The sequence below is a fragment of the Rhinopithecus roxellana genome, chromosome 15 (genome assembly GCF_007565055.1).
Source record: "Rhinopithecus roxellana isolate Shanxi Qingling chromosome 15, ASM756505v1, whole genome shotgun sequence".
NCBI classification, from domain to species: domain Eukaryota; kingdom Metazoa; phylum Chordata; class Mammalia; order Primates; family Cercopithecidae; genus Rhinopithecus; species Rhinopithecus roxellana.
Genome location: NC_044563.1, coordinates 18,478,789 through 18,501,211, shown reverse-complemented (window position 1 = coordinate 18,501,211; position 22,423 = coordinate 18,478,789). Strand labels below are relative to the sequence as shown.

The 22,423-nt window shown below is 42.9% G+C and overlaps 1 protein-coding gene across 17 annotated transcripts in view; it reads left to right on the top strand.

Annotated features, from left to right (window-relative positions):
• The window catches only part of CELF1 (CUGBP Elav-like family member 1), a 97,653-nt gene that overhangs the window by 58,607 nt on the left and 16,623 nt on the right, over positions 1–22,423 (top strand). For 7 of the 17 annotated variants that reach the window (XM_030918305.1, XM_030918309.1, XM_030918308.1 and 4 more), the window contains exons 2-8: positions 2,066–2,217; positions 12,840–13,027; positions 14,940–15,022; positions 15,391–15,439; positions 17,694–17,828; positions 19,012–19,091; positions 19,680–19,841. In XM_030918305.1, coding sequence (XP_030774165.1) covers positions 2,147–2,217; positions 12,840–13,027; positions 14,940–15,022; positions 15,391–15,439; positions 17,694–17,828; positions 19,012–19,091; positions 19,680–19,841 — 768 coding nt within the window. In that variant the 5' untranslated portion in view covers positions 2,066–2,146. Of the gene's footprint in view, positions 1–406; positions 479–2,065; positions 2,218–5,601; positions 5,714–8,535; positions 8,555–12,839; positions 13,028–14,939; positions 15,023–15,390; positions 15,440–17,693; positions 17,829–19,011; positions 19,092–19,679; positions 19,842–22,423 lie in introns of those variants that run through there. The other 10 variants (XM_030918313.1, XM_030918310.1, XM_030918312.1 and 7 more) reach the window with 5 other exon arrangements.

Here is a 22,423-nt window from a genome sequence, read left to right as displayed (position 1 = left end):
AGTCCCAGCTAGGGTTACCATCTTCTGTCTGACAGGCATGGCTGGGTAAACTGTATACTGTGTGTCAGTTACACAGTCTCCTCTCACTTGCAGCTTGTTTTTGCTGCTTTAATAGGGTGGAAGAGAGCTCCTGCCACTTCGGCCTCTATAGTAGTAAATCAGATGAGCGAGTCTCTGGCAAAAATAGAAAAAGCAGTAAGTTGCTGTTACAGTTCTAGATTTTGGATGGTGACGTCTGGACATGGACAGAAGAGACAGTTTTCACCTTCCTGGGTCAGATGCAGACAGATGTCAGCCATTGTTACACAGATTAGAACTTTTAGGCCTATGCCATTGTGCCTTTTTTTTTTTTTAAAAAGAACGTTAACTGTGTGTTTAGGAGTTCATTCATTTTACTTCTTTGCAGGCTGAACATAACTTCTTTTTTTCAAAGTTCCCTGTGTTGTGAACTGAGCTTGGGTGAAGTGAAATCTTTGAGGTAAGGCAACTATAATGATAAAAATGGAAAGAAAGCCTGTGAAATTTGGGAGCCTTCAGAGATAACATTTTAGAGTCACTGCCTAAATATTGAAATGCCACCATTTGTTGTTTGGGGGGATGTGGAGCTAAATTGAGAACGGGAGCACACATCTGCCTTGACTGCTAAGTATATCCATCTCTACTGCTCACCCATAATAGAATTTTTATGTGTGTACTCACTAGTCTTGGTTTTAGCAACAGTTTATTTTTTTTTATTTTTATTATTATTATTTTTTTGAGACGGAGTCTCGCTCTGTCGCCCGGGCTGGAGTGCAGTGGCCGGATCTCAGCTTACTGCAAGCTCCGCCTCCCGGGTTTACGCCGTTCTCCTGCCTCAGCCTCCGGAGTAGCTGGGACTACAGGCGCCCGCCACCTCGCCCCTCGCCCGGCTAGTTTTTTGTATTTTTTTTTTTTAGTAGAGACGGGGTTTCACCGTGTTAGCCAGGATGGTCTCGATCTCCTGACCTCGTGATCCGCCCGTCTCGGCCTCCCAAAGTGCTGGGATTACAGGCTTGAGCCACCACACCCGGCCAGCAACAGTTTAAAGGAGGAAAATGACAATGAAGAGACTTCATTCCTTGGTTTTTCCCTTACATGTTTGAGTGTTGTCCCTGATAGGCCCTAGTTCTATTTCATTATTATCACTATAGTGGCTTTTGTTCTTTGTTTCTTTAGAAAGGACAACAGAGAACTGAAAATACATTATTTCCTAGTATGCTAGTAAGAGGCAGAATATTACTATTCCATTTTTATTTTCTGGCAAATTAAGCTTCAGAGTTAGTAAAGAAAATTTCTGTGTGCCATCTAATGAGTGTTGCTGAACAAAGGATTTTTGAAGTTTTTCACCTAGATGAGGAGCACACCTTAGTCTAACCATTAAAGAGGACATCATCAAGAAAGCAAGGTCAGTTGAGAAATTGATGCTTTTTTGAAAATATCAAGAAAAAAAAAAGTCAGGTTGATCCACTGTAGGCAGTTGTACGTGAGTGGTAAGTTTCTGGTGGCCAGTTTATTCAACCAGCTTGCCTCTGGCCTGCTTCTGATGGTCTTATCATTCCTCTTTATGTGACTGTTCTGAGGTTAGTTTGGACCTAAGTACTGTGCTCATTGCTGTCTTTGGCACATGGAAACGTAAGTTTAAAAGCAAGGCTAACAACCCACTTCTTCGGTGAGCCTTTTCTTGCTTCAGTTAGTTTCAGGCTTTGGGGGACCTTAAAAACTGGTTTGCAGGGAGGAGTTTGGAGGATGTGAAACAAGTTTGTGTTTCTTCTGCTCTGTTAGCCACTGCTATCTTCATGGATCTGACATTCTATTTATCTGACAGTGCACTTAGTACTGCTTCGCCAGGGAAAATCGCACAAAACAAGCCTGGCGCATCAGCACTTTCATTGTGTGCTGGGCTGAGCCTCCCTTCACATGGTCACATCCCCATTTTAATCCAATACTCCCTTTCCCTACCCCTTCCCCAGTCCTGCCTCTTTCTGTGGCACTTATTGCTGGTTTCCCTGAGCTCCTGTTTCCACTTTGTGTTTTTTGTGGGGCCCAGGAAGCTAAAGCTGTGTGTATTTGTGGATCAGACAAGTGCAGCAAGTTAATATCATTGGCTTCTGAAGGGGAGAGTGAGGTGATGGCTGCGTTTAAGTTGGATTTCCTTCCAGAAATGATGGTGGATCATTGCTCTTTGAATTCCAGTCCCGTGTAAGTATTTTTGTTGTCTTAATTTTTATCATAAGCAGAGGAACTGGGCTGTTTCTTTATTTGATGAAATTGATTCCTTTTTTTAAGAAAGGGAAGAAAAAAATGGGAAAGGAAGCCAAAACAACCTGAATTTTCTCATGCTGTTATTTTCAATTGTAGTCTGAGTCAGTCTCATTACTGCTTATTTCCTCAAGGCTTTAAGTTATTTACATAAAGGTGCACTTGATATATGACCAGCAGCATCAGCTCAAGTGTGCCAGTTCCAATTCCTTTAAACTGTAGTGTTTTCCTGTATGATAGATTCCAAGGTATTTTTTTTTAAACTATAGCATTGTTGCTTTGGGTTGGACATGCAATTTCAAATAATCTTTTGGGAAGGAAGTGTTTTATTATTTTAAATTATTAGATTCTTAGTCTCATATCACAGAGGAGACTGGTAGCTACAGTCAGTGTGTTTAGTATCGTCTACAACATTCTGTATTAACATACAATGTGTAATCCTGGACCTTGATCCCCACCCCGCCAAGTCTCATTGAAAATGCAGCTCAGCACATGATTTTAGGAACATCAAATTGTCCTTCACCCTCCAAAAAAAGCAAAACTGAATCAATCTTGATCGGCAGTTTGCCCAAATAAATTGTGAGAACAAGAAACCTTGTTGGCTTGCAGTACTGTCCAAGAACTGCTGTTGTACGCAGCCAAAATGCTAACCTAGCCCTGAGTTGTAGCTGCTGGGAACCTGAATTCTGGACTTTGTATAGAAGGACACATTTCCAACCCCTGATTTCAGTCACTGTAACCAGGCTTCAGAGTGTTTTGAAACCTCCAGCAAATGAGCTTTAGGTTATTCAAAGCCAAGAATATTAAGTGGTAGAATATTCTCTAGATAACAGGTGTTAATGCAAGTCTTTGAGGTTAGGCCTCCATGTACAAATCAGTGTACCCTGGGATTAGATGTAACAGGTGTGGATAATAGTAGATACCAAACAGTTCTTTGTGGAATAGTTGGGGGGCAGGGTTCAAAGTTAGCTGTTTCTCTCTTTGTTTTTGAAATAGGGTCTTGCTTTGTTGCCCAGACTGGAGTGCAGTGGCACAGTCACAGTTCACTGTAGCCTCAATGTCCTGGGCTCGAGCAGTCCTCTCACCTCAGCTTCCCAAGTGACTGGGACCACAGGCATGCACCACCACCTGGCTGATTTTTAAATTTTTTGTAGATATGAGGTCTCCCTGTGTTGCCCAGGCTGGTCTTAAACTCCTGGGCTCAAGCTATCCTGCTGCCTCAGCACCTGGCCTGTCTTACTCTTTTGAAATGGATCTTATGTCTCCTCTATAGTCTCCAAAATTACAGTAATTGAAATGTCTTTTTATGAGAATTCTTTACTACTAAAATTTTACTTTAGCAGTAACAGGTGAAATTACAGTGAATATCGTCGTAAAGATTTAATACATAATAAGGATATTTCCATGTCCCAGGATTTATGATCCTTAGAAACAAGACTGTTGCTCAAATTATCTTTCATTGTAACACTTGTGTTTTGCCACTGCCTGGTGTTCAACCCAGCATTGACACAGCATTCTTCTCAGCCTGCTTTCTAATCTTTTAAGATATTGGAGTCATTCAGTATCCCGTTAAATCTGGACCATGGACCACTGCATAAAAGTCACCTGAAACTTAAAAATTCAGATGTTTTTATGCTAGAATAGGACCCCCTAGACTCTAGTCTAACAAGTGTCCAGCATGTTTTTCATGCACACTATAAAGTTTGAGAGCTAGTAGACTTATTGCAGGTCATTCTCAGAGTCAGTCGGGGAATGGATTATCAACATTTTTTCCAAGTGTGTTTGCATCTGTTTTAGTTTTCCATCTTCACCAAAGCTTTACAAGGGTGCCTGGTCGTAGGCAATTGCCCCCATTTTAAACATGAGACCCAGCTGAGAGAGATTGAGGACAAATAGTAATCAATGTTGGACCTGAAGTACAAGTTTAATGGTAAAGGTCTTTTTATATTTTGCCCACTAGACCAGGCTGTCTCTCGTGTCAGTGAACAGTTACCCAATGTTCTTGATTCTCCATTGATCACTCTTAAGCTTCCACTGGTGCTTCTTACTTTGCTTGCACCCTAAGATACGGGTATTTTCATGAGTTGTCCCAGACTTTTTACTTTTCACTCTCCCATTGCTTAGGGGGACACTGATGTGCTTCTCTGCTTCTCAGATCTCTGTTCCCCTAAATGTCTTCTGAGGTCTGTGACTTTATTGTAAATACTGCTCATTGGTTACTTTCATCTAGAGACTTCCCCACAAAAAATAATTCCCATATTGTCTTCACTAGAACCCAAGAGTTGTTAGTTTCTTTCTCTTCCTCTCCTCCTTGGAGTTCAAGTGAACTCCAGGTCCTAGTGTATCCTGGCCCAAAATTTCTCAGTATTGTCTGAGACTGGGCGCTAATCTTAGGTAGTAGTTTATGCAAGAGCCTTCTGATCTCCATGTTCCCTGCCTTATTTCATCCTCTAGATGATTTTTAGGTATCTTTTAAAAGGACAGATCTGATCATTCACTTAATCTAAAATCTTGGAATAAACTCCAAGCCTGTCTATATAACATGGAAAGCCCTTCACTGGGTCTCTCTGACCTACCTCTTTATTCTTGTCAACTTTCTAGTATGATCTCTTCTCTGTTTCTGTACTCTTTCCACAACTTTCTCAAGTCCTTTTTCTCCCTTATAATGTTACCCCACTCTTCCAATCTCTCCTCAGTCCTTACCATTTCTTCGTCACCCTTAGGCCTCTTTCCTCCATGCCATGTTGCACTTTTTCTAGTTACCTACTCTATGCAGCTGAAATCTCTGCACACACACCTCCCCGTCCTCCAATAGAGTAAAATCATATTAGCCACTTCTTTAAACATTCCTTTATAGGATTTGTAGAGGATTATAGTTGTGCCCTTCTACTTTTTCAGTGACATTGCCTCAAGGTCACATATTGCTCAGTCTTATAGAGCCCTGTAGGATGTAGTATCTGGCACCATAGCAAAAGCTTGGGTATTACAGTTGAGAATGATATTAAAGATGATTGCAGAGATAAGATCTCCAGATCTTATCTCCATACCTCAGGCAAGAAGGCTGAAAACCTTTAAAAGCATATTGTTAGCTATTCTATTGTTGGATGGTGAATTTAAATTATTATTGTCTTTATTGTGCTTAGAGATAGCTTTTTCTAGTACCTAATACCCCACATGATAGGAAGATTGCCCTTTATCCAAATGAAAATTACTTTCTCACAGCGTAAATGTATTATTCTGTCTTGTTCTCACTAGGGAGCAGCTGGTAAGTAACACAGGCCAGTGTTTCTGGGCCCTTTTTATTCTGATGCACTTCTGTTCCAGTTTTTCCACAGCACTGTATGTGAGCCAGAGGGACCTTGTATATAAGGGTGGGTGGTGGCTGAAGTTTGGAATGCAACAAGTATTTTTGCCTGCTGGGGAGGTGGAGGGATTGGTAAGTATCTGAATTTTTTCTATTTGTATAATTTAAGGGAAGTCAACAGATAATGGAAGGGGGGAGTGAAAAAATTAATAATGAAAGGTTTCAGGAATTATTTTTAAACAGGTCCCATTTGAAAGTCTTGTTTGGCTGCAAGGAACAGATGTCCACTCAAGCTAGCATATATGAAAGGGCTTTCTTATAAGGACGCGGGTGGACTGAACTGTCATCTAATCAGGAGCTCTGCAGCTAGAAAACCTAGAAACTGTATCTTTCTGACCCCAGGATACACAACTGCTTACTCTACATGTGCCTCCTTTCTACTCTTAACGACCTTATAACTTTGGTTGCAACATGGCCTTTCTTCAGATCCCTTCTCCCTCCCCTCCACATTGAGACATAATTCACATACTATAACGTTTACCCTTTAAAGTGAGCAATTCAGTGATTTCAGTATATTCCAGAGTTGTGTAACCATTTCCACTATTTAATTGCAGAACATTTCATCACCCCAAAAGAAACCCTATACCTAAAAGCAACCATTCCCCTCTTCCTCCCCACATCACCCTTCCCCCATGCCCATTCCTAAGCAACCACCAACCTACTTTCTTTTTTTCTTCGAGACGGAGTCTCGCCCAGTCGCCCAGGCTGGAGCGCAGTGGCCGGATCTCAGCTCACTGCAAGCTCCACCTCCTGGGTTCACGCCATTCTCCTGCCTCAGCCTCCCAAGTAGCTGGGACTACAGGCGCCCGCCGCCACGCCCAGCTAATTTTTTTGCATTTTTAGTAGAGATGGGGTTTCATCGTGTTAGCCAGGATGGTCTCCATCTCCTGACCTCGTGATCCGCCTGCCTGGGCCTCCCAAAGTGCTGGGATTACAGGCGTGAGCCACCGCGCCCGGCCACCAACCTACTTTCTGTCTGTAGATTGCCTGTTCTGGGCATTTCATATAAATGGTAACATATACTATGTGGCCTTTTGTGACTGAGTTCTTTTACTTAGCATAATGTTTTCAAGGTCTTTGTTGTAGCATGACTCATTATCTTTTGACCACAGTACTTTGCACTTCTCCATTTAACCCATGCTATCTCTAGTTGCAACTTTTGCACTTCTGACTTCACTAACTGCCTGTTTCTGGTAACCAGTTCCAGATTCTGTAAAGCAGTGCTGTCCAATAGAACATTCTGTGATGATGAAAATATTCTGTATCTCAGCTGGGAGCAGTGGCTGATGCCTATAATCCCATCATTTGGCATGCTGAGATGGGAGGATCCCTTGAGGCCAGGAGTTGGAGACCAGCCTGGGCTTCATAGCAAGACCCCGTCTTTATAAAAACAACAACAATATATAAAACGTTCTCTCTCTGTCTCATACAGTAGCCACTAGCCACATGTGGCAAGTGCAACTGAAGAACTTAGTTTTTTAAATTAAGTTTAAATAACTTAGTGGCTGTCGTATTGCTCAGTGCAGCTGTAAAGGAGCTTGATTGGCCAGGCCTGTTTTAAGCATAGGTCAAGGGTCTTAAGTTTCTGGCCAGCCAGTGGATCAGCTTGCCATTGGGTTAAGACCCACCCCCTGGTTTAGTCAGTTGGGGTCAGAGGATGGGAAAAAAAGCGGAATGGAACATTTGTGCTGCCCCTGAGATAGGCCTGGGGTGGGGAAATTTTGAGAGGGGAAAGGAAAGGAGAAAGAGAAGAGAGTGTTCAAGAATTTTGAAGAAATACGTACTTTGAAAATATGGATTTTTGTTGTTCCTTCGTGTGTCTCTTCCCAGTTGTGTCCCTATTGTATTTTCTCATAGTATGTTTCAGCAGAAATCAAGGTAGACGAGATAGCCTCTCGTCCTGAATTTTCATAGTTGCTCATTCTTAATAATGGCAGCAGAAGCAACAGTGAGAGCAACTACCTCCTCAGGTATTATTACTGCTTCTGCTGCCAGTAGTAGAAACATAAAAAGAGAGGGGGTGGGTTTTATCCCTTTCCCCTAAAACACTTGCCACTTTCTCATCTTCCTCCTCTTCACATTCTTGCAGGCCGTGATTTGCCTTTCTTATATCCTGTTCCCAGGTCAGGGCTGGCAGTACTGCTCCAGGAAATAGGAATTTCCATAGACTGGCCTCTTAGGAATGACAGGGACACTATAGATACTTCTCCAGGGAACTGCTGAATTCACTGGTTCTTGAGTGGAGATGATAAATATACATAACTCTCCATCGAATGGGGAAGTAAGGTACAAATTTGAGAATGTATTTAGTCATACATAGAGTAAGTGGATGATGTGGTGGCTGATGTGTAGCCAGATGGCTTTTTTAATACAATGTTACTTTTAATCTTAATGACAAGATGCATATTGGAAGTATATGTGGAAGAGGGAGAGTGTTGTTGTTTCTCTTCAGATACAATATCAGAGAAAGTTTGTGACTGCTTATTACATACACATGGGTATACATGCAGTTGTTGCTATACCTGGGTAGTGCTTCTCAAGCTGTGGTAAAGGACCATATCTCTCCCCACCCCCCATCCCCTGACTCCCTTGTAAAATACAATGAACATGAAGTAGGGGAAAAAATAAGGTACAAGCTTGTATTTTATATTTATTATTATTAGATTGAACAAATGCAAAATTGCTCAGTCTAATTCTGAAAAATTTCTGTAAGAGTTAAGGTTGAAGATTGCCCCTGGTCCTTAGGCCATACTTTTGGTTTTTTGTTTGTTTGTTTGTTCGTTTGTTTTTAAGATAGTCTCTCTCTGTTGCCCAAGCTGGAGTGCAGTGGCGAGATCTTGACTCACTGTAGCCTCCGCCTCCCAGGTTCAAGCGATTCTCCTGCCTCAGCCTCCCAAGTAGCTGGGAATACAGGTGTGTGCCACCACGCCCTGCTAATTTTTTTTTTTTAAAGTAGAGGCGGGGTTTCACCATATTGTTCAGGCTGGTCTCAAACTCCTGACCTTAAGTGAGCCATTGTGCCCAGCCTCTTGGGCCACACTTTGAGCACTCTTGGGCACTCTCTATGGGAGTCTTCTGGCTATTGAATTGGTATATAAACAGGGAAGGGGAGGTTCATGGTGTAGGTAGACATGAAAAAATAGAGAAGGATTTGGAGAGCTAAAGAAGAATCTAGAATCTTGAGTCTCTGCTAAACTTTTGGGTAAACTGTAATCTACATATATTGACTTGTGTTTATGCTTTAGCACTAAACAGGATGCAAAAGTTTAGAATTGGCACACAAAACAACATGCTGAGAGCAGTTGCCTCCAGTGTAATACAGATTGATAAAACTGCTTTTCAGAAATAGCCGTCAGCTTCCTTATCAAAACGTATTCTGGGCACCATTGGGGTTCTTTGTTAACTCTGTCTAGAATAGAAATATAATGAAAGATTAGCAACATTTTAGTAAAATGCTATTACAACTGGTAATTAAAGTTGTCGGGACAGGTTGTAGGGAGTCACAGCCAGTGTTTCACTAGTCATAGGGCTGCCTTTTTTTTTTTTTTTTTTTTTTTTTGGAGACAAGGTGTCACTCTGCCACCCAGGCTAGAGTGCAGTGGCCCCATCTCAGCTCACTGCAACCTCCGCCCCCCAGGTTCAAGCGATTCTCATGCCTTAGCCTCCCAGGTAGCTGGGATTACAGGTGCACGCCACCACACCCAGCTAATTGTTTTGTATTTTTTGGTAGAGACGGAGTTTCACCATGTTGGTCTCAAACTCCTGACCTCAAATAATCCACCTACCTCAGCCTCCCACAGTGCTAGGATTATAGGCGTGAGCCACCATGCCTGAGCATAGGGTCTTTTTCATCATGGTAGCTGGTTTCTGTTGCAACATTAGGATTAAGCGTTTAAAAGCAGTCACATTATGTTTTTGTCATGACCTGCCACACGTTTTAAATTAACAGATTACAGGAAAACCAGTAAGATGATGCCGCCTAAAACACTCAAAAGAAAATAGGACAGGTGTGGTAGCTCATGCACCCCAGCACTTTGGGAAAATTAGGTGGGAGAGTTATTTGAGCGCGGGAGTTTCAGACCAGCCCTTGCAACATAGTGTGAAAGCCTCCCCCTACAGAAAAAAGTTAAAAACTAGCCAGGCGTGGTGGCGCACACCTGTAGTTCCGTCTACTGGGATTGCTGAGGTAGGAGTATCGCTTGAGCCTGGCAGGTCAAGGCTGCAGTTAGCTGTGGTCATGCCACTGTACTCCAGCCTGGGCAACAGAGCGAGACCTTGTCTTTAAAAGAAAACGGCATACTGATCCTGTGGCAATCAAATAATCATAGGAGATAATAGCTGCTCTTAAATTTGGGTGCTGTTTTTGTGCATAGCACTCATTTTATCAGAGCTAATTGGTTAAATGGGAACTGTTGAAACTTAAGAAATTTTTCGCTTTGCACATTTGAGTGCTTACTTTGAACCAGAATACTATACCAGGTGTGGTTACAGGAATGAATAGGAAATAAAATAGTTTCTGCCTGCAAGGAGCTGTCAGTTTAATTGGGAACAGGTGGATACAGCCCGATTATGTTCAAAGGTGTTAAGCATAATTTTAATGCTAAAATTTCCACAACGAAGGTGGAAATTTAGTGCTGTTGGAGTCCTAGGATTGTAGCTAATCAGTCAACCTGGAAGAATATGGGGAGCCTTCACAGATGTAGGGTCAGGAATTGGTTTATATGCCATTTGTCTTACAGCTTTTGAATTTAGATAGTGCTAGAGTCATCAAAAGTGATGTGAGAATAACCCCTGTAAGTATTGAATTATAAAAGATTCAAGGCTGGGTGTGGTGGCTCAGGCCTGTAATGCCAGCACTTGGGAGGTCAAGGCGGGTTGAAGTTCAAGACCAGCCTGGCCAACATGGCGAAACCCCAGCTCTACTAAAAATACAAAAATTAACCAGGCGTGGTGGCTTATGCCTGTAATCCCAGCTACTCAGGAGGTTGAGGCATGAGAATCACTTGAACCTGGGAGGTGGAGGTTGCAGTGAGCTGAGATTGTGCCACCGTACTCCAGCCTGGGCGACAGAGAGAATCTGTCTCAAATAAAAAATAAAGAAATAAGCCAGGCACAGTGGCTCATGTCTGTAATCCCAACACTGTGGGAGGCCAAGGCAGGCAGATCACCTGAGGTCAGGAGTTTGTGACCAGCCTGGCCAGCATGGCAAAACCCCATCTCTACTGAAAATACAAAAATTAGCTGGGCATGGTGGCACGCGCCTGTAATCCCAGCTACTTGGGAGCCTGAGGCAGGAGAATCAGTTGAACCCAGGAGGCAGAGGTTGCAGTGAGCCGAGATGGCACCATTGCACTCCAGCCTGGGCGACAGTGAGACTCCATTTAAAAAAAGAAAAGAAATATGTAGTACTTAAAAGAAGTTGAGCTACTTTCATAGATTCGGCATTCTTAAGGATCTTCAGACACTATTCAGAAGATAGCAGTGGTGGAAAAATGATTTTTTGTTGTTGTTTAAAGACAACTAGCACGTTGGCTGGGTGCAGTGGTTCACGCCTATAATCCAGCACTTTGGGAGACCGAGGTGGGCGGATCACCTGAGGTCAGGAGTTCGAGACCAGCCTGACCAACATGGTGAAACCCCATCTCTGCTAAAAATACAAAATTAGCCAGGCATGATGGCACATGCCTTTAATCCAAGCTACTTGGGAGGCTGAGGCAGGAGAATTGCTTGAACCTGGGAGGTGGAGGTTGCAGTGAGCTGAGATCTTGCCATTGCACTCCTGCCTGGCCAATAAGGGCGAAACTCAGTCTCAAAAAAAAAAAAAAAAAAAAAAAAAAAAAAAAAAAAACTAGCATGTTATTTGGGATTGGATATTAGAACCTGGCAATTTTTAATATGATTTTTGGATTAAGCAAATACTAATAGAAAAGCTAATAGTGCTAATTATTTGGAATTTAAGTTATTAATGGTTTAGATAAATGTTCAGAGTTCAATTTAGAAACAGATAGGAAGAAGGACTTTGAAATAGATGGTATGAGGCCAGCCACGGTGGCTTACACCTGTAATCCCAGGACTTGGGGAGGCCGAGGCGGGTTTATCACCTGAGGTCAGGAGTTCAAGACCATCCTGGGCCAACATGGTGAAAGCCCACCTGTACTGAAAAGACAAAAATTAGCTGGGCATGGTAGCAGACACCTGTAATCCCAGCCACTCGGGAGGCTGAGGCAGGAGAATTGCTTGAACCCGGGAGGTGGAGATTGCTATGAGCTGATAATCGGGCCATTGCACTCCAGCCTGGGCAACAAGAGTGAAACTCCGTCTCAGAAAAAAAGATAGTATGTTCTGAGTGGAAACATCTATAGTGTAAGAATTCACCTAGGTTGTTTACAGTGGCAAGGTAGGAATGAAGGTATTAAAATAGCTGATTATCCTTCAGGTTCTAAAGGTAATAAAACTGAAATAAGAGAATTACAAGTACAATGTGATAGTACTAGAGAATCTAACTGGTCTTAGAGTAATAGCAGTAAATTGGATAACTCAGGAACAAAATCTAGAATGATGGTAACATTGTTTATGTTCATCGCACAATCATCTGGAAATTTAGGAGGCGGAGCTCTGTTTTGGTCGGGAGACCCAACTCAAGAGTATTATGATTATACATGAGTCAGCTGCATTCAAAGGCCAGCATTCTAGTCCTTAGTTTAAGCCTTGGAAATCAAGTGCTTCTGTTCTAACTTCTACTGAAAAGAAACTTCACCTGTCATTGTATACATTGAAGTGTTCTGAATCTTACTTGTAATCAATAGTCCTCTGTTATTTTATGGGCCTTTTTTTAGTGTTTGTTTTGTTAACCATGCTTAAAAGTTATTAAAACTTGATCTTGTTTTGGGAGTTTTACCCTTTAAGTTCCTCCTCTAGCATGATAATTCTCATGCTAGATAAGAAATGTACATTGTCAGTTCCCTGGTAACAGCTGGGATGTCCCAATCAGAATGGTGACTTTAGTTTGGCATCTGATGGAATGGGTGGTCATGGTGAGGGAGAACCAAGGAACTCTGGTAAACTGAATAGAAGAAGTGAAGGAAGTGGATTTTTTTCCCCTGCATTCTCAGAAGTAGTTGAGATCATTAAAGAAAAGAAAATGTCCTCTGGAAGGCAGCATTATTACATAATAGAAGTTTCATTTTATCTCACACAGCTCAAAGAAAATGAACGGCACCCTGGACCACCCAGACCAACCAGATCTTGATGCTATCAAGATGTTTGTGGGCCAGGTTCCAAGGACCTGGTCTGAGAAGGACTTGCGGGAACTCTTCGAACAGTATGGTGCTGTATATGAAATCAACGTCCTAAGGGATAGGAGCCAAAACCCTCCTCAGAGCAAAGGTCAGGGCTTTGGGTTTTGGTTTATCTTATTTTTTCCACTGACTCTCAGAGCAGGTGAGGGCTTTGGGTTTTTGACAGGATACAAAAAATTGGTTTTTTATATGTAATTTCTTTCGTGTGCATTCTCTCTGTCATTGCCAGAATACTCCTGTCTGTCTGTCTATCTGTTGGAAAAAATCTGTCCTTTGATAGTAGTAATATCTTGTAATCCAAATATATTCAATGGCTTTAAAAAGTTAAGATGTTAGCATGAGGATAATTTGTAAATTGGATCTTGGGCAGTGCTTTGTGAGGGCTCTAAATTTAAGAGACAGACTCACCTGAGTATCTCATTTGACCTTGGGAACAGAATGACGAAGATAAAATTGAAGTAAACCACATAAAGTTTTCTTTAGTGTTTGGGCTAGCATAAGCTGAAAGAGAAAAACTGTCCACATACCCGTAGGTTTCTTGTTAGTATTACAGAGGCCTTGCAGGATGGTTTATCAAATAGAAAGGATTTGTTTAGGCAGCTTGTTTGCTGTTGCCACAAAATGAACAGGAGAAGAAGAAAGGCGGAGCTACTTCCAGAATTGCCTAGCAGAGTGGAAGTTTCACAGGACTGATGGTAGATAGGTATTAACTTTGCCCCATATATACACAGACTTGTTCTTTTTTTTTTTTTTTTTTTTTTTGAGACGGAGTCTCGCTCTGTCGCCCGGGCTGGAGTGCAGTGGCCGGATCTCAGCTCACTGCAAGCTCCGCCTCCCGGGTTTACGCCATTCTCCTGCCTCAGCCTCCCGAGTAGCTGGGACTACAGGCGCCTGCCACCTCACCCGGCTAGTTTTTTTTTGTATTTTTTAGTAGAGACGGGGTTTCACCATGTTAGCCAGGATGGTCTCGATCTTCTGACCTCGTGATCCGCCCGTCTCGGCCTCCCAAAGCGCTGGGATTACAGGCTTGAGCCACCGCGCCCGGCCCAGACTTGTTCTTACTTTTCATTTTACCAGTTTTCAGGTAATTCTCTGTGAAAGCTCTCCAGCAGTGCAAATGTGAGCAAGCATGATTGTCATATTGAAACCAGCTTAATAGCAGAGGATCTAGAAGCAGAGGAATTACTTTCTCTTTTTGGCGTAGTTAACTAAAAATACAAAGTATAATAGTTTCTGAACATAACTGGCAATATAACCTTCAGTAATTTATAATTCTAACTGCTGCAGCATTATTTTTTTAAAAAATCTATATTGTATCTCATGAGAATATGGGAGTGTCAGAACATTGAAGCCCAAGATTTACAAGATATACTTCCTCTCCTCCTACCCTAAATAAAGATTCAAAGCACAAAATCTACAGATCTGAGGCAGCACCATGTGCTTTTAGAAGCTTAATTATATTTGATGAGAACCAAGAGTCCAAAAAAAGATGTTAAGAGGTGCTTGCTCTTAAGTCATTTTATAATTTAATAAGTGATAATTATGTTTGAGGCATATGGTAGAATCTGGCTACGAAGTAGGGAGTGGTTTATTCTGAGAGAGCAGGGAAAGAAAGAGTTCCTGGTAGACTACAGGCTGCAAAAGTATAGAGCCCCATCTGTCTTCTTGTCTCATATACCACCTGGTGTTCCAAGTAGGGTAGCTTGAGTCAAATGGCACATGACCTTTCTTTATAAGAGAAGTCATCTTTTCCAGAGAAGTTATATGAGCAGCTAAGTAAGACGGTGTAACTAGGAGGAGACTAAAACAATAAAGTGTATAGAAAATAATCTTATTCCCCTGCTAGATATTCATATTCATTCCTTTCCACTGCCCTCACCCTCTCACTAATTTTAATAAACCCAGCCCTCTTTTAAGATCTGATATGTCAGTGGAGGAAGGGTTGCTGTAAGAATTCTCTGCTTTCGAAGTTTTGTTTTATGAAATCTTATTTATTTCAGGGTGCTGTTTTGTTACATTTTACACCCGTAAAGCTGCATTAGAAGCTCAGAATGCTCTTCACAACATGAAAGTCCTTCCAGGGGTAAGAAAGCTCCCACTAGTAAATGGAAATGTGGTAACTTTGATATATGGAATATACTTACACATATCAGGCACACACTGAAAACCGTTTTGGGGAAAAGGTAATTTCCGCAGGAATTGATGTAAAGGAAGACATAAAGGGAGCACTTCAAAGATTACCTGACAGTAGTTACCTGACAGTAGTTCTCTCTCAGCCAAGAGTCTTGTGTATTTGACTTCTTGACTCACATTTTATTTTCTGGGGAAAGATCATGAAGCAGACATGAGTTCAGAGAGAACTCTTTAAAGCTCTAGTTCTGGTATTTTAGAGTCTGTATTTCTGAATGCCATTAATATATACAGTGATAATAATCATATTTTTCTTTTTAGATGCATCACCCTATACAGATGAAACCTGCTGATAGTGAGAAGAACAATGGTAAGCAAATGTATACACTCTTCCCCTTAAGATTTTCTGCCTAGGCCAGGCGCGGTGGCTCACACCTGTAATCCCAGCACTTTGGGAGGCCAAGGCTGGTGGATTGCTTAAGGCCGGAGTTCGAGACCAGCCTGGCCAACATGGTGAAACACCGTCTCTACTAAAAATACAAACATTAGCTGGGTATGGTTGTGCATGCCTATAATCCCAGCTTCTCGGGAGGCTGAAGCATGAGAATCTCTTGAACCCAGGAGGCGGAGGTTGCAGTGAGCCGAGATCATGCCAGTGTACTCTCGCTTGGGCAACAGAGTGAGACTCTGTCTCAAAAAATAATAATAAAATTTCTGCCTAGTTTATTTGCTTTTCTTAGGATATCTGAATTGAATTGTGCTTTAAGTAATCCGTTGTCTAAGTTGTGTCCATTTTTTCTTTAAAGTCTGATAAATAGAATAACAGAGTTGACAGAGAAATACTATAAGAATATTGTAGAATGAACTGGAATATACTTGGTCAGTATAATTTCTTTTGGACAGGAATGAGGGGGCAAAATGAACAAATTAGGAAGGAGAACTTAAGAAAATAGTCAAGTCTGGGTGAGGTAGCTCACGCTTGTAATCCCAGCAGTTTGGGAGGCCAAGGAGGGCGGATCACCTGGCCAACATGGTGAAACCCTGTCTCTACTAAAAATGCGAAAATTAGCTGAGTGTGGTGGCGCATGCCTGTAATCCCAGCTACTCAGGAGGCTGAGACAGGAGAATCGCTTGAACCCAGGAGGCGGTAGTTGCAGTACGCTGAGATTATGCCACTGCACTCCAACCTGGGCGACAGAGCAAGACTCTGTCTCAAAAAAAAAAAAAAAAGGTCAGAAAAGTAGACAGTTACACTCACTGAAAGGTGTGTTCTCTTCCACTTGTCATATCAAGTAAGTGTGAAAACCTTTTCTGCCGGGCGCGGTGGCTCAAGCCTGTAATCCCAGCACTTTGGGAGGCCGAGACGGGCGGATCATGAGGTCAGGAGATCGAGACCATCCTGGCTAATACGATGAAACCCCGTCTCTACTAAAAAATACAAAAAACTAGCCGGGCGACGAGGCGGGCGCCTGTAGTCCCAGCTACTCGGGAGGCTGAGACAGGAGAATGGCGTGAACCCGGGAGGCGGGAGCTTGCAGTGAGCTGAGAGCCGGCCACTGCACTCCAGCCTGGGCGGCAGAGCAAGACTCCGTCTCAAAAAAAAAAAAAAAAAAAAAAAAAGAAAACCTTTTCTTTCTTTAGTAGTGTTGCTAGTAAGAGCAAATAATGCTGCCTGGGCACAGTGGTGCACACCTGTAATCACAGCACTTTAATAGGCTGAGGCCGGAGGATTGCTTGAGCCCAGGAGTTTGAGACCAACCTTGGTAATAAGAGTGAGATCTCTCTGCAAAAAATTGGCTGGGTGTGGTGGTGCATACCTGTGGTCCCAGCTATTCAGGAAGCTGAGGTAGGAAGATTGCTTAAACCCAGCAGGTCAAGTCTGCAGTGAGCCATGATCATGCCACTGCACTTCAACCTGGGTGACAGCGAGACTCCTGTCTCAAAAAGAGCATACAATTACAAAGGACTAGGGAAGATGCCAAGTACTTTGCATTTAATAGCTACTGCTACCCTTTGAAGTAAACCTGATTATTCCTATTAGTTAGATGAGGGAACAGGCACAGAATGGTTAAGTAACTTTCACAAGATTACAAAGCTACCGTATTTCATCTAAATGCTTCTAATTATAATTTTAAGATAATGTTGGTTATAAGAAGAGATGTGAAGCCGGGCATGGTGGCTCACACCTGTAATCCCAGCACTTTGGGAGGCCGAGGCGGGTGGATCACCTGAGATCAAGAGTTCAAGACCAGCCTGACCAATATGGAGAAACCCTGTCTCTACTAAAAATACAAAATTAGCCAGACATGATGGTGCATGCCTGTAATCCCAGCTACTCAGGAGGCTGAGGCAGGAGAATCGCTTGCCCGGGAGGCAGAGGTTGCAGTGAGCCGAGATCACGCCATTGCACTCCAACCTGGGCAACAAGAGCAAAACTCTGTCTCAAAAAAAGAAAGAAAAGAAATGTGAAAAATATGAAAAACAAATGTGTGTCTTGGAATCTGTAAAATATGGTATGAAGGCACAGAGCCAGGATTCAAACCCAGGCGGTCTGGCTCCCGAGTCTGTGCCACATTGCCTCTTTTCGTAGTAATATTCCAGTCTTTTGTGTTTTACTTTCTTAGCAGTGGAAGACAGGAAGCTGTTTATTGGTATGATTTCCAAGAAGTGCACTGAAAATGACATCCGAGTCATGTTCTCTTCATTTGGACAGATTGAAGAATGCCGGATATTGCGGGGACCTGATGGCCTGAGCCGAGGTAGATACAGTTTTAGCTTTTAAATAATCTTTTGGTTTTTTTATTTTGGTTTGGTTTGGGGTTTTTTTGGAGACAGGGTCTTGGTCTGTCTCACCCAGGCTGGAGTGCAGTGGTGCCTTCACAACTCATTGCAGCCTCAACCTCCCAGAATCAGCCTCCTGAGTAGCTGGGACCACAGGCATGTATCACGACACCCAGCTAATTTTTAAATTTTTAGAGAGATAAGGTTTCCCCGTGTTGCCCAGGCTGGTCTTGAACTCCTGGACTCAAAGGATCCTGTCATCTTGGCCTCCCATAGTGCCGGGATTATAGGTGTGAGCCACTGCACTGGACTTGGCATTTTTTTAATTGGACCAGTGGAAACTAGCCACAGTGATTCCCTAGCCAACATGGTCCGGTCAAGATAAAGAGGTTGGGCCTGCTGCTTCCTGCTGTGTATCTATGTCCTGTCTTGACTCCTCCTATCAGTTCATTCTTTTTGTCTCCCAGCCCCTCTAAGGAGTCTACGTTCTATATTTCATTTTCATGTATTAAAATTTTCTCTTTTGGTGCTTTGCAAGATTCTTGATGCCAAAATGGAAATATATTCTCCCATTTTCTTTTGTTTTCTTTTTCTTTTTTTTTTTTTTTTTTTTTTCCCTGAGACGGAGTCTCGCTCTGTCGCCCAGGCTGGAGTGCAGTGGCCGGATCTCAGCTCACTGCAAGCTCCGCCTCCCGGGTTTATGCCATTCTCCTGCCTCAGCCTCCCGAGTAGCTGGGACTACAGGCGCCCGCCACCACGCCCGGCTAGTTTTTTGTATTTTTTTTTTAGTAGGGACGGGGTTTCACCGTGTTAGCCAGGATGGTCTCGATCTCCTGACCTCGTGATCCGCCCGTCTCGGCCTCCCAAAGTGCTGGGATTACAGGCTTGAGCCACCGCGCCCGGCCTTTCTTTTATTTTCAAGAGGAACTAGAGGATATGATTCCTCCTTTCTCCTGTCAAGCATTTTTTTTTTCTGTTAGTGGTTCTCTGTTTTTTCATTATAGCACATATCACCCTATTGCAACATACCAGCACATGATCCCCTGAAAACAGGGACTACGTCTGTATTGCCAGCATGATAGTCAGCACATAGTAGGTGCTCAATTAATGTCTGTCAGAGAAATAAATGAATGCATGAATTACTGACTCTTCTCTTACCAGGTTGTGCATTTGTGACTTTTACAACAAGAGCCATGGCACAGACGGCTATCAAGGCAATGCACCAAGCACAGACCATGGAGGTAGGGAGCAGATAGGTGATGGGGAAAATTTCTCAGCTTGGGAATGCCGGGACAGTTGGCTATTAAAGTCCAGCAGCATGTGCAGCATCTGATTGCCCAGAAAGTTAAACAGCCAACATCTTAAAGTTAAAAACCACTGATTTCTTTAAAATTAACATACTGGAAATGCTCTCCCCACCCCTTTTTTTGAGATGGGGTCCTACTTTGTTACCTGGGCTGGAGGGCAGTGGGAAGATCATGGCTTACTGCAGCCCCAGCCACCCAGGCTCAAGCAATTTCCCCCTACCTCTGCCACCCAAGTAGCTCGGACTACAGGTACACACCAGCATGCCTGGTTAATTTTTGTATTTTTTTAATAGAGACAGTTTTGCCATGTTGCTCAGGCTGGTCTAAAATCCCTGGGCTCAAGTGATCCGCCCACCTCAGCCTCCCAAAGTGTTGGGATTACAGTCTCTTGTGTCTAGCATGAGGAGAATCATTTGGCAATGAATGAAATTAGAATGTAACCTGCATGCCATCCAAAAGGAAGATTTTTTTTTCTTTTCCCAGGTAGAGGAATTTGACCCTTTGGTTTTGGTCTTTTCACAGGGTTGCTCATCACCCATGGTGGTAAAATTTGCTGATACACAGAAGGACAAAGAACAGAAGAGAATGGCCCAGCAGCTCCAGCAGCAGATGCAGCAAATCAGCGCAGCATCTGTGTGGGGAAACCTTGCTGGTCTAAATACTCTTGGACCCCAATATTTAGCAGTGAGTCTTTGTGGTTTGCTTTCTGCAGACTCTGCAAGCTCCCAGCTGTTTCTTCTTCTGCTGTCCCTACCTAACAAACACAGTGGCATTTACAACTTTTGGCATATAGAAATTGTAGATAAAAATTCAGGTAGTACTATTTCTTTTAGTCCTGTTAGTCAGTCTCTCTCTCTCTCTCTCTCTCTCTCTCTCTCTCTCTCTCTCCTCTCTCTCTCTCCCTCCCCCCCTCCCTCCCTCCCCCCCTCCCCCCCCTCCCTCCCTCCCTCTCTCTCTCTCTCTCCCTCCCTCCCTCCCTCTCTCCCTCTCTCTCTCTCTCTCTCTCTCTCTCTCTCTCTGTATGTATATATATATATATGTCTCTGGACATGCATCTCTGGTTATATCTTGAGGCTTTTGCTGCAACTGAAGTGGATTCCTGGTTTCCCATTTTAAAGATTTAGAAACATCTTGGCTGGGCGCGGTGGCTCAAGCCTGTAATCCCAGCACTTTGGGAGGCCGAGACGGGCGGATCATGAGGTCAGGAGATCAAGATCATCCTGGCTAAGACGGTGAAACCCCGTCTCTATAAAAAATACAAAAAACTAGCCGGGCGAGGGGGCGGGCGCCTGTAGTCCCAGCTACTCGGGAGGCTGAGGCAGGAGAATGGCGTGAACCCGGAGGCACAGCTTGCAGTGAGCTGAGATCTGGCCACTGCACTCCAACCTGGGTGACAGAGCGAGACTCCATCTCAAAAAAAAAAAAGAAAGAAACATCTTGTGTCATTGCTTCCAAGAAAGAAATTCCTGAGGGAATCTTAGCCACCAGTGTCTTTCTCAGATGTAGAGGGCAGCATTAAAATCCTTATTGAGTCTTTCCTAAAGAGTATGATAAATGTTTCAGCGGACTTGAGAGATCAAGAGATTTTTTTTTTTTTTTTTTTTTTTTTTGCTTTATTGATTGATTTATTTTTTGTGACGGAGTCTCACTCACTCTGTTGCCCAGGGTGGAGTACAGTGGCACAGTCTTGGCTTACTGCAACCTCCACCTCTGGGGTTCAAGTGATTCTCCTGCCTTAGCCTCCCAAGTAGCTGGGACTACAGACACACACCATCACACCCAGCTAATTTTTGTATTTTTAGTAGAGATGGGCTTTCACTGTGTTGGCCAGGCTGGTCTCAAACTCACGACCTCAGGTGGTCCACCCGCCTTGGCCTCCCAAAGTGCTGGGAGTACAGGTGTGAGCCACTGTGCCTGGGTGAAATCAAGAGATTAACATGAACATTTTTAAATGAGCATTACAGGTGTATATTCAAGTTTACTACATTGTAAATAGACTTCCTTTAATTTGATCTCTCTGTTGTGGTGAGCAAAAAGAAGGTTGTCTAGTCCAAAAGAAGGTCTGACCCCAATTTGTGATTTAGATTTACTAGGTCTGCAATATATATGTTACAGGGGATTATTAACGGAAAAGAATTGGAGCCAGCACAAGACACTTAAAACCACCTATCTGTGAGTCAAAGAGGAAAAAGGTCATCTTAGGCTATTAATGATGAAACCACTAGATTTGTATGGATGATACAAAAATATTCCCATAGAAATAGCTAGTATAGTCATTTATTCCTCATCCTTTCAAGTATTATTCTGTATGGAAACAGATAAAAGGCACTGATTTCTGTCTCCCAGTACTGAATTTTGTTTTAGTTCCAGTGGTTTTCATATTTCTGGTATCTTGTAAGAAATCCCAGTTTAGGCTGGGCGCTGTGACTCACACCTGTAATCTCAACACTTTAGGAGGCCGAGGCGGGCGGATCGCCTGAGTTTGGGAATTTGAGACCAGCCTGGCCAGCATGGTGAAACCCTGTCTACACTAAAAATACAAAAAAATTGCATAGGCGTGGTAGCAGGTGCCTGTAATCCCAGCTACTCAGGAAGCTGAGGCAGGAGAATGGCTTGAACCCAGGAGGCAGAGGTTGCAGTGAGCCAAGATTGCACCATTGCACTCCAGCCTGGGCAATAGAGCAAGACTCCGTCTCAAAAAAAAAAGCAAAAAAACAAAAAAAAAACCATTTCATCCTAGCAGGATGAAGTTTTTTTTTAAAAAAATATAAAGAGTGTTTATATTTCTTTTTTTCTTTTTTCTTTTTCTTTCTTTCTTTTTTTTTTTTTTTTTGAAGCCTCGCTCTGTTGCCCAGGTTGGAGAACAGTGGTGCAATCTCTGCTCACTGCAACCTCCAACCCCCAAGTAGCTGGGATTACAGTCATGGGCCACCACGCCTGGCTAATTTTTGTAGTTTTAGTAGAGACAAGGTTTTGCTATGTGAGCCAGGCTGATCTCAAACTCCTGACCTCAAGTGATTTGCCTACCTCGCCCTCCCAGAGTGCTGAGATTACAGGCGTGAACCACTGCGTCCGGTTATATTTCAACAGAATAAATTGTTTCTTAGTGCTGAAAAATTGCTTATATGTTCAGAAAATTCAGAGAGATTTTAGTCATCTGCAGAAATGATGATGCTTTAAAAATGGTCTACATGCTATGCATTTGCTTTTCTTAGAGACTTTTGGAGCCCCCTTTTAGGGAAGGTTAACCTTTTTGTTGTCATTGC